Here is a 14,969-nt window from a genome sequence, read left to right as displayed (position 1 = left end):
GGCCAGAAAGGAAACAGAAGTTCTTGGAGGTTTGGCACCGTTTTTTTCTTAAATGAAAAATGGACACAGTGCTCCTCGCTTGTTCGCCACGCAGCTGGGCTGATGTTTATAGTTCACCGTTCTTGCTCAGCTCCTCTACGTTGGGCCATTTAGCCCGACTTTCCAAGAAGGAGGATCCTCAGGCTGTGATTTAATTAACAGTGTACAGGTAGGCCTCGACTTACGAGCACAACTGAGTCCAGAATTTACGTTGCTGAGCGAGAAATTCGTTATGCAAGTTTTGGGACTTTCCTTGTCAGGTTTGTTAAGGGAATGACTGCAGTTGCCAAATTGGTTACCCCGTTGTTAAGTCAATCTGGCTTCCCCCTCTGACTTTGCTGGTCAGAAGGTGGCAGAAAGGGATCGCGTGACCCCGGGACACTGCAACAGTCATAAGTACGAGCCGGTGGCCAGGCGTCTGAATTTTGATCACGCGAGCCTGGGGGATGCTGCAACGGTCGTAAGTGTGAAAAACGGTCATAGGTTGCATGTTTCAGTGTCCGTTGTAAAATCAAACGGTCCGTAAGCAAACGTTCGTAAGTCAAGGACGGCCTGTATTGCCCTGAGGCGGCATGCGATTCTAAGCATGACCTTAGGGCCCTTGGGGAAGGGTGCCGCTGTGTTGTGCGAAGTTTATTTTATTTTTATTTAATTATTTAATTAGTTTTCTATACCGCCCTATTCCCGAAGGACTCAGGGCGGTTTACAGGGCAGCATATAAAAGACAATATAAAAAGATTATATAAAATTAAAATGAATTAAATTAATTAAAGCCCAACAATTAAAAACAATATTAAAAAGCTAAAACCCCTTCAGTCCAGGCCTGATAGATCGAAAAGCCAGGTTTTCAGGTCCCGGCGAAATGAACGCAGATCGGGGGTGGTCCGGAGTTCCACAAGTAAATCATTCCAAAGGGCAGGCGCGCCCACAAAAATGCCCTCCCTCTGGGGATCACCCGACGGCACTCCCTAACCGGCGGCACCCTAAGGAGGCCCTCTCTATGGGAGCGCACAGGACGATGGGAAGTTGATGCTGGCAGCAAGTTGTGGGATTTCTGTACAGAATGGGAATGTATAGGTTGGGTAGGCAACCTTGGCTCGTTTATGACTCGTGGACTTCAACTCCCAGAATTCCTGAGCCAGCATGGCTCAGCTTGGAAACCCCTCTCTTTCCCCTCAGCGTAGCTGACTCATGAATTCTGGGAGTTGAAGTCCACCAGTCATAAAAGAGCCAAGGTTGCCTACCCCTGGTATAGGTAATCCTCAACTTAAAACTGTTTATTGACCGTTCAAAGTTACTACAGCATTTAATAACTGGCATCCCCATGGTCACGTGAGCAAAATTCAAGCGCTTGGCAGCTGGCTCATGTTTATGACGGTCACAGCGTCCCGCCATCCTGCGACCCCCTTTTGACGCCTTCTGATGAGCAAAGTCCATGGGGAAGCCAGATTATCACTTAACATCCATGTTGCTAACTTAGCACCTGCAGTCATTGACTTAACAACTTGTGGCAAGGAAGATGGCAAAAGGAGGCAAAGCTCACTTCCCAACTGTCTCGCTTAGCGACAAAAATTTTGGTCGTAAGCCGAGGACCACCTGTAGTTAAAGAACATCCGGGGTGCAAAAGAATTCAAACCGATTTAAAAACCCACAGAGCGAGGAACTTGCCCAGGCTCACAGCTGGCTGGTCTCTTCTGTTTGCACCCACAGTGGCGGAAGCATCACGGGCACCTTCACGAGGTGGCGGATGAGGGCCGGCTGGGCTGTCTGAAGGAGCGGGGGAACCTCCGTGCCAAGCGCAAACGCCGGAAGTTGTCCCCAGGCCACCGGGGGCACATCTGCGAGGAAGGTATGGGGGTCTCAAAAGCTGGGGAGTGGCCGTTCCTTCTCCTATCCAGGCCTGTCCCGTCCATCCGAGGAGCCCCTTGGAAGATCGAGCCAGCTTCTCCAGTAGATTGCTAGAGGGATCCCTTTGGGCACCCGGAGCTCTTTCTTGGGATTTTGGACGGGGCAGAGAATAACCGAACTTTCCAGGTCCCCAAACGAAGCCCCCTCTCCAGTGGCCGTTTCCTGAGACCTCTTGCGCTTGTATTCATTTTTTTTTTATTATTCCTTCAGCTTACGTGGAGAAGAAAGCCAAGAACAATTTCAGAGACTTCATCCCCATCGTGCTGAGCAGTCGGACACGCAGCCAGTCAGGTTGGTGGCTGACCCAGGAGATGCCTGGGTCAAAGGCCAAGGGATCCCTGGCGACTGTGGAGGAGAGGGAGAAGGGCAGGATTAGGATTAGGATCCGGCCACCCTGACTTGGGGGTTGGTGGAAGGCAACGTTTCGCTTCTCATCCAAGAAGCTGCTTCAGTTCTTCTTTCGCTTCTTGGATGAGGAGCAAAAGGTTTTTGAAGGGGGGAAAAAACAACCCAAGAAAGTTCAGTTGCCTTTTGGAAAAAGCAACTTTGGGACAACCACGACCTGGATGGCAGAGAATCTCCACAGAGATAGGGCCTCGCTTGGTCCCCTGGCAAAGCTACCAAACAAAACAGCCAGTAATGGGATTTAAGCTTGCCCTAAACCGTGGTTTGCTTAAGCATAGTCTGCTGGAGAAACTGCAGTAGTTGTGTTCACGCTTTACAAACCACAGCGGTTATGTTCCCACAAGACACTTGAGTCAAAACCAAGCAAGCGTCATTACAGTTGAGGATGATGTGCAAGCCAGAGAAGTAACTTGATTTGAGGGTCTTTCATTCTTAACTGGAGCACGCTGCCTTTTGAATTGGACATCCTTCCATAGGTTGGATTTCGAAAGAAACCATACATTTTCTTCTCCCTCCCCCCCCCTAGGATTTTAGCCAATTTGTGCGTTTGGGAAGCATGATGGTACCAGAAGAAGAGAATTTTTGTAGCTCAAGGTTGAACTCCGAGCTTGGTTGTTTTCTTGCAGAGGCTTCATGACCCAACTAGGGAACACCATCCATCCTATAAGGGGTTTATGAAGAAGGGGGAGGAGGACTGTGGGGTCCTTGGTGCTCTCTGAACTTGGTTGTTTCCTTGCAGACATTTCATGATCCAAGTAGGTAACAACATCAGTGCGTTAAGGGCAGGGGGTTTACAAGTCACTTGTATATAAAGAGAAAGCAAACCCCTCTCCCTTTTAACACTAATGACGTTACCTAGTTGGGTAGTGAGATGTCTCCAAAGAAACAACCAAGCTCAGAGAACACCAAGGACCCCACAGCCTTCCTCCTCCTCCTCCTCCTCTCCTTCCCTGCACACCTCATTCCCTTCTAACACTGATAATGTTACCTAGTTGGGTAATGAAACGTCTGCAAGGAAACAACAAAGCTCGGGGAGCACTAACAATGCTGTTAGCCAAATAAAGCCGCCCCAGAGTGGAGCAGGGATGAAGCTCACATCCTCTGGGTGTAGTGTGTGCTTCCAGTTTGACAGTTTTTCCTTTTCCCCACCCCACCCCCTGCAGGGAGCATGGGGGGCTCTTCCACCAGCATGCTAGGAGACTGTGATGGAGCCGGGCAGGAGATGGTGCCGCTGCTGGAGGAGGCGAACGACGAAGACGAGGAGTTTCCCCCAAAGCATCACCGGCTACGCAAGTCCCACCGCCTCTCGCCTCACTCCGGCTGCAAGGAGCGCTCTCGGTCGGAAAGGGGCATTTTTCACCCGAGTAAGAATCAGGGACTGCTCTGGCCAGGAGAGGCCAGCAGGCAGCTGTGGAGCCGCAAGGAAGTCGAAGAGGAGAGCAGCCACGTCAAGAGGAAGAAACGGAGGCGGCAGAAAAGCTGGAAGTACCAAACCGGAGAATATCTGATCGAAAGGGACAAAGGAGACCACTTGAGCTGCTGCCGCCATAAGAGACGAAAATCCAAAGCAGGTGAAGGGGTGGGCCACGGGGGGGGAGGCGGCCGCGCTCGTTTGCCCATCTGTGCTGGATTGCAGCTCCCATCGTCCCCGGCCTTCCAGCCTCTGGTCAGGCTGGCCAGTCGGAAGAAGAGGGCCAAGCAAGGGACGGTTGGCGGCTCCTAACTCGCCGCCGGCTGGGGAAGGCGCAAGCAGCGGCACAAAGGAGATTCTCTTGGCCAGCTGGAGAACAAAACCATCCACTTCCTGAATTGGCTAAGCTGTGCAGGAGATTGCAACACGCCTCCAGGCCTCAGCACCCCAGAGATGCCCACCCCAGCTCCCTCTGCAGAGCCTCTCTGGAGGTCGATCTGCCTCAGCAGCCACCAAGGATTGAGGGGGGGCCCCCTCCTCCTTCCCTCCCCTTCCCCCACCACGTTGGAACATTTCATTCTGTCTCAGCCTCCTTCCTGCCGTTGAAAAGCAGCAGCGGCGGCAACAGGGTTTTTAGAAAGTTGAAAAAGAGTCCCCGTTTCCCCCCCCCCCCAACTCTCTCTCTCTCCCTTCCTCCCTTGTGGCGTTGCTGTTCTTATTCTTTTCAAACCGTAAGGATCTTGGGCAGGAGGGAGATGGCGGCTTTTACAGATCGGCTCAGGCAACCCAGGTCGGGCTACCGCAGGGCCTGGCTCTGCCGCTTTGCGCTCAGTCCGAAAATAGAAGCCCGCAGCCTCCCGGTTGGCAAGAGCCACCAGGGGGCAGGCTTCTCCCGCACAAGTTCCGCGACAGCCGCAGGCAGAAGAGGCTGCAGCGGGGGAGACAGAGAGGAAGGGCTGCGGGGATTCGGGGGGGGGGGGAGAGAGGGAATGGGGAAACGGGGATCCATGGAAGGTGCAAGCTTAGGAAGGTGGAAAATGGGCGGGATGACGTCCGTCTTCTTCATCTTCTGCGCGGGAGACAGATTCCTTGTGTGTCAATCACACTGGGCCAAATGAAGTATTCCGATTCTGATCCTGATTTCTGAAGAGTCCTCGAGGAACTTCTGGGTTGTAGTTTTTCCTCCTCTCTATTTCTTGCAGGGTGCTTTAGTCAGAAGGCGGAAGTTGCTTTTTTTCCCCCCCAGAATCCTTTGCTCCTGGGCCTTTACTTGAAGGGAGCATCCCTGTTTTCCCAGAACCCTTTGCTTTGGAATCACATTCCTTTTGCATTCAGTGAATGCAGATGTAAAAGTCTGAAATTTAGCCCTTGACCTACATGTATGCTATAATTCAACCACTATTTGTGTGTGTGTGTGTGTGTGTGTGTGTGTGTGTGTGTGTATAGTATACCGTATGTAGGAGTGTACATCACAGCACACGGTCAGGGTTCTTCCAAAGATTAGGATTTATTTCACGCCCAAAGTGGGCCGCTATACAAGTCAGCCGCTGAGCCCAAGGAGCAAATTTTCAAAAAAAAGGCAGCCTGGTCTTTGTTTTCTGCTGTTGCTGCTCCCTTCCTTCTTTTTCTTGACCCTCCCTCTCTTTATGAGACAAATTTTGGAGGGCAGAACCTTTTCTTCGAGGGCACCTGTAACCTTTCTCTCTTTGTGGTCTGCCTGTAGACTTCCGGTACAGAAAGCACAAAAGCTCAACTCTGGGCAAAGGCTCTGAGCTCTGCTTGAGGAGCAGGCTCTCCCCGTCTCTCCAAGGCCACCTGGACTTCCAGAATGGCTTCCTGTTGGATCACTCCGATGTGGCTCCAATGCAAGAAGGGCTGGAGAAGCCTTCCGGGAAACGCAAGTGCAAAACCAAACACCTGTCAGGCATTTGCGAAGAGGGGAAGGTAAGGAGAGGTGTCTCTGGAGAGCCTCAGTCGTCTCCAGGCCATGCTTGTCCCAACGATGCTTTTTCGAAAGGCAACTGGACTTTCTTGGTTTTTCCTTAAAAGATCTTTCGCTTCTCATGCAAGAAGCTTCTTCAGTGCTGGCTGAAAAGTTTCAGAACTGAAGAAGCTTCTTGCATGAGAAGCGAAACGCCTTCACAACCTGTTTTCCTTGTTCCCTTCTGGGAGGAGGGGGCTTCGTGGTACCCGTAGCAGAACATCCAGATTCAGCCACAGTTTCATTCCATACAACATTGACCTTGTGAACTCTCAAGCTTCTTCCTTCTGTTATATATTCAAGATGGACAGTACTTAATATTTATTTGTTACGTATATGTAGGGGTGTGGGTCTGTACATATGTTGTATATAGTATGTTTTAGGTGTGCGTCATGTATGTGTTTCACTTTGAGAGCGGGCAACTAAATTTCATTTTTGATGTGTGCCGTTGTGCCCACAGTAAAAAAAATAACAATAAAGATTATCTCATCTTATCAAAGAAAGTCCAGTTACCTTTTGAAAAAGCACCTTTGAGGTAAAGAGAGGTGTTGGGAGCGGGGCGGTCAGTGGGACCAAGTTGGGGATTGATATCCTTTGAGGGCTGTATTTATTCATTTGCTATATTTCTATATGGCTACTCTTCCAAATACTTCAGGTTACTTTACCCTATAAATACAGAATAAAAACCATTCCAAAAGAGAGCCAGTATGGTCTAGTAGTGATTAAAGCATCAGGCTAGAAAGTGGGAGACCGTGAGTTCTAGTCCCACCATAGCCAGCTGGGTGACCTTGGGCCAGTCTCTCTCTTTCTAAGCCACAGGATTGTGGTTGTGGAAAAATAGGAGGAGAAAGGCATGCTGGATATGTTTGCTGCCTTGATTATTTGTAAAAATAATAAAGGTGGCAAAGAAGAAAAGGGAAAGAAAGAGAGAGAGAGAGAAGAAAGAAAAAGAAAGAGAGAGAGAGAGACAGAAGGAAAGAAAAAATGAAAGAAGAAATATATATCAGAGCAATTAAGAATGTTAACTAAAGTTGTTATTTGCACATGGAAATTGGTTCTCTGAAATGCAATGACCACTTAGCAAGGCACTGCAAGGAGGACAAGCAGCCTTGACGTACATTTATTTCAGGTTCATAATTTATTCTGCCTGTTACTATTCAGAAGGGATGGTTGGGCACACAAGGCAACATCCTGCTGTTCTTCCTCCGTGAAAGCAAGCCTCTTTTGACTTGTCTGCTCCAACCAAATTCCATGTCTTCCCGTGCCCAGGCCAAGTCCCGCTCTCCAAAGAAGTCCCGGGAGCACAGCCCCTTTGGCAAAGCTCGGCAGCACAATGTGGAGAGGGCCCCCGAGACCCCCGCAAGTCCGCCCGTGCCCCCCGAAGCTCGACGTCTGATCGTGAACAAAAACGCTGGGGAAACGTTGCTGCAGAGAGCAGCCCGGCTTGGTTACAAGGTAGGCGCCATGGGGAGATGAAAGCCAACAAGGTGGCAGGGCAGCGTTTACAGGTAGTCCTCGACTTATAACCATTTTCACGACCGTTTGACGGGACAACGGCACTGAAAAAAGTGACTTGCAACCGTTCCTCACACTTACGACCATTTCAACATTCCTACCGGTCCTGTGATCAAATTTGGGTGCTTGGCAACCAGCATGCGTTTACGACCGTCGTAGCACCCTGAGGCCATTTGCAACTTTCCCGGCCAGCTTCTGACAAGTCAAGTCTTATGCGGGAAGCTGGATTCGCTTAACAGCCACAGATTCACTTAACAACGGCAGCCATTTGCTTGACAACTGTGGCCAAAAAAAACAACCCTCATAAAATCGGGTGCAATTCACTTGACAGCCATCTAGCCAGGCCGTGGAAATTCTCATCCAGTTATGTCTTTGTGTTTAGCTGTTCAAATGGTGGGTCTTCCATTCCCAGGACGTGGTGATGTACTGCCTGCGGAAACCGAACAACGACGTCAACCACCGAGACAACGCCGGCTACACTGCTCTGCACGAGGCCTGTGCCCGGGGCTGGGTCGACATCCTGCAGATCTTGCTGGAACACGGCGCGAACGTGAACTGCAGTGCACAAGATGGCACCAGGCAAGTTGGCATCCTCCTGGGGGAAGCGGGGGAGGGGGGGAGGTTTTCATTCGTCAGATGGCACCTGAGATCCACGATTGCCACCTTTGAATCTGTAGAGCCCACCCTGGTTAAGCCTATTGAACTTGGGTAGCTGGGAGGAGGTTTTACTTTGCCTCCAGACCCCTGGGTGAATTTGGTATAATCTGAGAGTGAACATCATCCACGTCTAATCCGTTGTACTGGCCCAATTCTGGAGAACCCATGTGACCGTCAAGGGCAGGAAATCAGGAATCCGGGCAGTTCAGATGAATATATAGGCTTATTGCATGCTAACGCACTCTGTAAGAATCCGAACTACTAACCATCAAGGCAAACCTGGCGGTAAAACAGAGTCAAAGGAATTCGAGGGGGCAGGGGCTGGACTTGGATCTCTTGTGGGCGTGAAGGTAATTCGAGACGGATGACGTGCTTGACCCCCTCCCCTCGGGCTCAGCCTGGTCATCTCCTACAATGGCACAATGTTTGCGAGATCGGAGCTTGGCTTGAGAAGACACAAGTTCAAATCCCCAGCCGGTCCTGAAGACTGCTGAAAGGCCTTGTTGACGCAAGGATACAGATGCTGCTTTGAATTCTTTTAAGGAACCGCAGGCCGTAGGTGGAGCCGAATAAGTCAGCTTCGGAATTATTTCATCCCCAGAGTGTGAACAGTTTCTGCTGAATTGCACCTGCTTAGACTTGAGCTGGATATTTTTTCTTTCTTTCCTTTATGACACAAACTTTTCAGCCTGTGTTTAGAAGTGGTGTACTCCTGGTTCCTCTGACTCTGGAGACGATGAATGAGAAAGTGTTTCCCAGCAAACCTCAGATCAGGCCACGATCCACGCATGTCACCTCCTTATGTGTAGAAGGAGAGCAACTCCTGTAACTGTTCTTCCTAACTAGCTATTGCTCTCCCCCTCCCCCAAGAGATGGACACGGCTGCTTGAATTCTGATTTCTAAGCCCTGCGTTGAATCTGTGTACAACACCTACTTTTCTCCCAATCCCAATTCATTGTCCTATTATTTTACTTCTGTTTACACTCCGTTCACTTTTCTTCCTTTTTATTATCGCAAACCACCTAGACCAGGGGTAGGCAACCTTGGCTCTTTTATGACTCGTGGACTTCAACTCCCAGAATTCCTGAGCCAGCCATGCTGAGGGAAAAGGGAGAGGTTTCCAAGCTGAGCCAGGCTGGCTCAGGAATTCTGGGAGTTGAAGTCCACGAGTCATAAAAGAGCCAAGGTTGCCTACCACTGGCCTAGGCCTAGGCCGCTTTATAACTCGTGGACTTCAACTCCCAGAATTCCTGAGCCAGCCATGCTGAGGGGAAAGGGAGAGGTTTCCAAGCTGAGCCAAGCTGGCTCAGGAATTCTGGGAGTTGAAGTCCACGAGTCATAAAAGAGCCAGGGTTGCCTACCCCTGGCCTAGACTAACCTCACAGTGAGATAGGCGGCAAATAAATTTAACAAATAAATAAGTAAACATCCCTGCAACCCAGTATTTCTTAAGAATTCAGCAATTGCTCAATTACCAAGGACAGAATCACATCTCTTTCTTCACTCAAGAGCAGGGGTCTCCCCTCTTGACAACTAAGACTCGTGGACTTCAACTCCCAGAATTCCTCATGCTGGCTGGGGAATTCTGGGAGTTGAAATCCACAAGTCTTAAAAGTTGCCAAATTTAGAGAGCTCCCGTGTTAGAAGCAATGTTTAGAAAGGAGTTTTGCCAAAGGAGAACGAAAACCAAGAATATTCAGAATGTGAATTTCTTTCACGGTGTAAAAATGTTAGCCAGAGGGAACCAAGTTGCCGGTGATACTCTGCTACTTGTGCTACAAAAGAGGAAGTCTGCAAAATGTTTGAGCTGTTCTAAGGAGCGGAGGCCATGAAATTTATTTTAAAGTTTTCCCCTGCCACCAGGCCGGTACACGACGCAGTCGCAAACGACAACCTGAAGATTTTGTGGCTGCTTCTCTCCTATGGTGCTGACCCAACCCTGGCCACCTATTCGGGGCAGACGGCCTTGAAGTTGGCCAACAGCGAGGTGATGAAAAGCTTCCTGACTGGTGAGTTGCTTCCTCCTAAAAGCGAAACCCGTCGGGTTTTTTAGCTGTTTATTTATCCACCCTCCGTCCATCCATCCTCCCATCGGGATGGAGAAGGCACCCAGAGACTGCATTGAAATGGAAAATCTATTTCAATTTTGTGGGAAGGATGACTGATTTCTAGGAGATGAACGCTTGGACTCTGAACTAGCTAGGACGTCTTGTTGTTGTTGTTTTTCTCTCCGAAGAAGGCCTGAGATGGGTTTGAACGCAAAGTCTGCGCGGTGGGTTTTGCAGGAAAGCTTCTGGAGCAAGAAACATAAAATCCAGCAAGAAAGCAACTTGCAAAATTGTGCTGGATTTATCATGCCAGCCTGATTTTGTTTTGTTTTGTTTTGTTTTTAAAATATATATATATATATATATAGCTATATTGCAGGGCTCTTTCCCATGACCCTCGGATCAAGAGAATCCACCTCAGCTTGCTTCTTCCTGTATGGTCTTTCTTGTAGATTATCTCTTGGACCTGCAGGGGCGACTTGATGGGGACCCCCATTTTGCCTGGGATTTTTACAGCAGCTCGGTACTAGGTGAGTAGAACTAGCCCCTGCCTACTTTACCCTGTGGGCAACACAAGTAGTTGTGGTCTGTGTCAATTATCCTTGAGCAAGAGGAGAGGAAGCAAAGATGGGGTTCTCCCCTTTCCTTCCACGGCTTCCTAATTCAGGTCGTTTCCTTTCCTTTCCTTCTTTCCTTTCTCCTTCCCTTCCCTTTCCTTTCCTTTCTCCTTCCCTTCCCTTCCCTTCTTTTCTTTCTTCCTTTCCTTTCCTTTCCTTTCCCTTCTTTTCCTTTCCTTTCTCCTTCCCTTCTTTCCTTTCTTCCTTTCCCTTCCCTTCCATTTCCTTACCCTTACCTTCTTTCCTTTCCTTTCCTTTCCTTTCCTTTCCTTTCCTTTCCTTTCCTTTCCTTTCCTTTCCTTTCCTTTCCTTTCCTTTCCTTCTTTCCTTTCTTCCTTTCCTTTCCCTTCTTTTCCTTTCCTTTTCCTTTCTCCTTCCTCTGTCTTCTGCATGCAGACTTCACTGTCCTGCAGAAACACAGATGGGGCAGATGTGCAAAAATTTCTCTTCCTTCTGTTTCTTGAGCTTTTTTTTTCATTTACAGATGTTGTTACTAGTATTGCTAGTCGAATAGGAGACTATTCCTCAAGTCCCCCCACCACCACCGCAGGGGGAAAAAGGGGGTGTGTGTTGCTTGTCCACCCTGCAGCCAGAATTAGGGAATGAGTTGCTTTTCTTTTAAGCCAGCTTCAAAGCAATGTGAGCCTGTAATTTGGGCTCCGCCGGCTTCCTGCCACGGTTCTTGCCGATTCTCACTCTCTGCTTCTGCCTTGTCCGCCGTGGCGCTTCTGCTGCAGCCACTAAGAGTGGTAGTGGGCCAGGCATCTGCAGACTCGCTGCCTTCATCTTCCCCCCCCACCACCGTCCGGCTCTTTTTTTTCAGAGACGAAAGAGGAACTCGGCTGCGACCTTTTGCTCGACCCTCCTGGGGGCTCTGATCAGGACGAGGAGGAGTGGGACTCGGACCACTTAATGTTTGAGTTCTCGGAGAAGCCTCTGCTTCCCTGCTACAACCTGCAAGTTTCCGTCTCCCAAGGGTAAGTCTGGGGCAGGAAGGTGGAGACGCACGCTCTGCTGGTTTGAAAGCGGAGCCGCGTCTAGCGAGGACGCTCCGGAAACAAAGAAGAGCCGCTGAGAGCATCTTTGGAGAAGGTCCCGTATTCGAGAGCCATTTCTCTCCCTCTGCCCGATTTCTGAGCTTTCGGGCAGAGCCGGTTGGGGCTTGCCAGCTGCTTTTGAGAGGGAAAGGGCTGTCGGGCAACCCGCTGTGGCAAATGACAGGCTGGCAAAAACCTGACACAAAAGAGTGGGATTGATTGGGGGTGGGCGACGGAGGCCCGTTCTTACGCACTGAGGGAAAGCGGTACAGCGATTCCCAAAGGACTTTAGCGGGGCTTGGGGAGATTAAGGCAGGCAGGGCAAATGCACAGCCGGATCCAAGCTCTGAGTCTTACGGCCTTAACCACAACCTGCACGCGTCTTTTGAACCTCGGACACCCGCCCACCCACCCCGTTCATTTAGCTTAGCCTGCCAGATGCATTTAACTTCCCAAATCTTCCAGCTGGCATCTCAATGAAGAGGAAAGACCAAGCCAAAGCTGGGGAGAGGTGGGCCCCACCTCCCCCAACAGGTGCAGTTGTGAAGGTAACAGCCTCAGTGTCATCTCAGAGGGAGCTTGGCAGCTGTTTGCTGTCTGCATTGGCAGCCTCAGAGATGGGAGACAAGGGGGGGCGGCTGAGGGGGGTCTAACAAAGTAGGCACCAAAGTCCCATAGTTCTCTGACGAAAGGATTTGCACGGTGAGCACTAGAAACACAGGTAGTCCTTGAGTTTACAGCGGTTCGTTTAAGAAATGTAAGAGTGGTGCTAAAAAGTAGTGCTAAAAAGAAACTAGACCGATGATCCTTTTTCACACGACGGTTGCACACACCCCAGTGGTCACCTGATCAAAATTCAGACGTTTGCCCATCGACTCCCATTTATTGACAGTTGCAGTGACCGGGGGACATGTGATCCCCTTTGGCGACCTTCTGCCAAGCAAAGTCACTGGGGAAGCCAGAGGCACGTAACCACCCTGTTACTAACTTAAAACAACCACAGGGCTTCACTTAACGGCTGTGGCGAGAAAGCACTGCCTCGCTTAGCAATAGAAATAATTGGGCTCCGTTGTGGTCGTAAGTCAAGGACTGCCTGTAAACAAAGGGGGTCCTCAGACTTGGCCACAGCCTGGCTGGGGAATTCTGGGCGTTGAAGTCCACAAGTCTTTAAAGTGGCCAAGTTTGATGTCCCCTGCTGAAACAACGAAGGGGACATCATTCCCTTTGAAAGTGGATCCGAATCGCAACTCCCGACAAGGAGAGAGGAGGAAGCTTTTTCCTTGTCGGAGAAGATTCTGGAAGCAAATGGCGGAGCCAGACCTCAGGGTTTCTCTCCCTCCCTCCCCCAACCGGGGCCGCTGACCGCCATGTCCCTTTTGTCCCCTCGCCAGGCCCTGCAACTGGTTTCTCTTCTCGGACGTCCTCAAGCGCCTGAAATTCTCCTCCCGCATCTTTCAAGCTCGCTTCCCGCACTTTGAGGTGACGACTCTGCCCCGAGCAGAGTTCCAGCACCAGATCTCGCTCAGCCAGGTCCTGGCTCCCGAAGAAAGCCAGCAACACGTGTCTCCCTCCGCGGCTCCGGGGGCTGTAGAGACGGTGGAGCTGGTGCGCTACCAGCCGGAGCTGGTCCGGTTGCTGGGCTCCGAAGTGGCGTTCGAAGCCTGGAGCAGCTGACGGGGGGATCCGACAGGCCAGCCGGAGAAGCCCCCGCCACCGTCAGACTGCACCGCGAGGCAATAACGGACCAACGAGGCGGCCTTCTCCAGGCCAAGCTGGGGGGGGGCACACAGCCCTTCTATTGACTTGTGGCGGCTGGTTGCTCTCTTCCTGTTTTGCGTGGGGGGGGGGAGAGGGCCAGGAGCTGACTCCTCTCTCGCCTTCCTCCCGGACTTGAAGTTTGCTGCCCCCCCCCCCCCCGGCCCTTTCCTGCAGGCCTTGGTGGTTTTGAAGTGGAACCCGTCTCTTCCCCCCCCTCCTCACTAAACCCTGTCCCCAAGTTCTTCCAGGGTATTTATTTAATTAGTATTTAATTTGTGGTGTTCCTTTTGAGTGGGGGTGGGGGAGGGGCAAGGGAGGGGATTTCTGCTAGGTCTGTATCACTGTGATTCTTGGGAAGAGTTGAGTTGCGAGAGAAGGAAGCGGGGGGGGGTTCGTCTTCCGGTAGCCGCCCCATCCCGGCTGGACCAGACCGCTGCTTCCCTCCCCTAACCTGGATTTCAAGGAAACGGGAGGAGGGAAGGATGGGGTGCCCCACACAGCATTCCTTCTTTCATTTGGAGGGACATTTCAGTTTCTGTTGGGGCAGGGAGGGAACGATTCCCTCTTTGGCTGCCCTCCCCCCCCCCAAAAAAAGATTTTTCTCTTCTCTGCTGTTTTGGAGAGACGAACAGGGACTGAATTGGGATGGAGCCGAAGGAGTTTCAGTATTCCGGGCTAACTTTTTCTCCCTATTTTTTTTTTAAAAAACTCTTCCCTTGGTTCCATCCGTGATCCAGCTAAGCCAAGCCGTGGAGAAGCAGCGCAGCCGGGGGCAGGGAAGGGGCACAGATGGTACAGTTTTAATGTACAGGTGCTAACCAAGGACTGGACAATCCATTTTACTGGCTCTCCCCCTGTAAGGAGATGGGGTGTTTGGGTGCTTTTTCATTCTTTTGTGTTGCAGTTCACCTCATCCCACCCTCCCAGTTGGGGAAGCTGCATTTCCTTCTGCTTCTCTCTCTCTCCCTCCCCCCCCCCTCTTTTCCAAGGAGGCTGCCTCTTCAACAAACCCCCCCCTCCTGGTCCCTAATAAGCAAAATCATTCTGTTTTTCCCTCCCCTCCCTCTTTCTCATGTCGAGGCATCAGCCTTTGGGTGTTTATTCTGGCTGCTGGCTCCACCCTTTCTCTTGATTTGTTTTATTCTTGAACAATGCTTTGGTGTCAAAAACACTTCTGTACAGAAAAACCTGCATCAGGGCCCCCCAGTCTCCTGTGTCTCATTTTTTGGGCGTGGTGTGGTGTGTCTTGCACGCAAAGTTTGGTCGGAGAGCATGGCCTACCAGGCTACACGGCGATTCGGAAGGCAGAGGGTGGGCTGCGAATCCCCCTGGTGAACGGCAGCCTTCTGTAGCTTTATCCTGGCCACGGAGAAATTGGGGAAAGGGGTGTTCTCTCCTTGGTCAGAATTCAGCCTCCTTTCTCTCTACACCAGACATGTGGATCCGGCCCGCAAAGTGGTTTCATGCGGCCCGCGAAGCCATCCTGGAAACAGTGAGGGAACGGCCCCCACTGCCTTGGCCCTGGCCCAGAGACCCTCCTCCTGCCAGAGACCCCCAGATCTGTCCCACTCCTGCCCAGGCCCCCATAGGCA

General features: G+C 50.9%; 1 protein-coding gene across 2 annotated transcripts in view; it reads left to right on the top strand.

Moving 5' to 3' along the window:
• BCORL1 (BCL6 corepressor like 1) overlaps positions 1-14,578 on the top strand; it is a 31,033-nt gene extending 16,455 nt beyond the window's left edge. For both annotated transcript variants that reach the window (XM_081336927.1, XM_081336926.1), the window contains exons 5-14: positions 1,750-1,888; positions 2,158-2,238; positions 3,516-3,923; positions 5,487-5,707; positions 7,014-7,199; positions 7,672-7,838; positions 9,781-9,926; positions 10,418-10,495; positions 11,406-11,559; positions 13,011-14,578. In XM_081336927.1, coding sequence (XP_081193053.1) covers positions 1,750-1,888; positions 2,158-2,238; positions 3,516-3,923; positions 5,487-5,707; positions 7,014-7,199; positions 7,672-7,838; positions 9,781-9,926; positions 10,418-10,495; positions 11,406-11,559; positions 13,011-13,293 — 1,863 coding nt within the window. In that variant the 3' untranslated portion in view covers positions 13,294-14,578. The remainder of the gene's footprint in view (positions 1-1,749; positions 1,889-2,157; positions 2,239-3,515; positions 3,924-5,486; positions 5,708-7,013; positions 7,200-7,671; positions 7,839-9,780; positions 9,927-10,417; positions 10,496-11,405; positions 11,560-13,010) is intronic.
• Positions 14,579-14,969: the final 391 nt, after the last annotated feature.

This window comes from Vipera berus (genome assembly GCF_964194415.1).
Source record: "Vipera berus genome assembly, chromosome: 11".
NCBI lineage: Eukaryota > Metazoa > Chordata > Lepidosauria > Squamata > Viperidae > Vipera > Vipera berus.
This window is presented reverse-complemented; position numbering and strand designations above follow the sequence as displayed.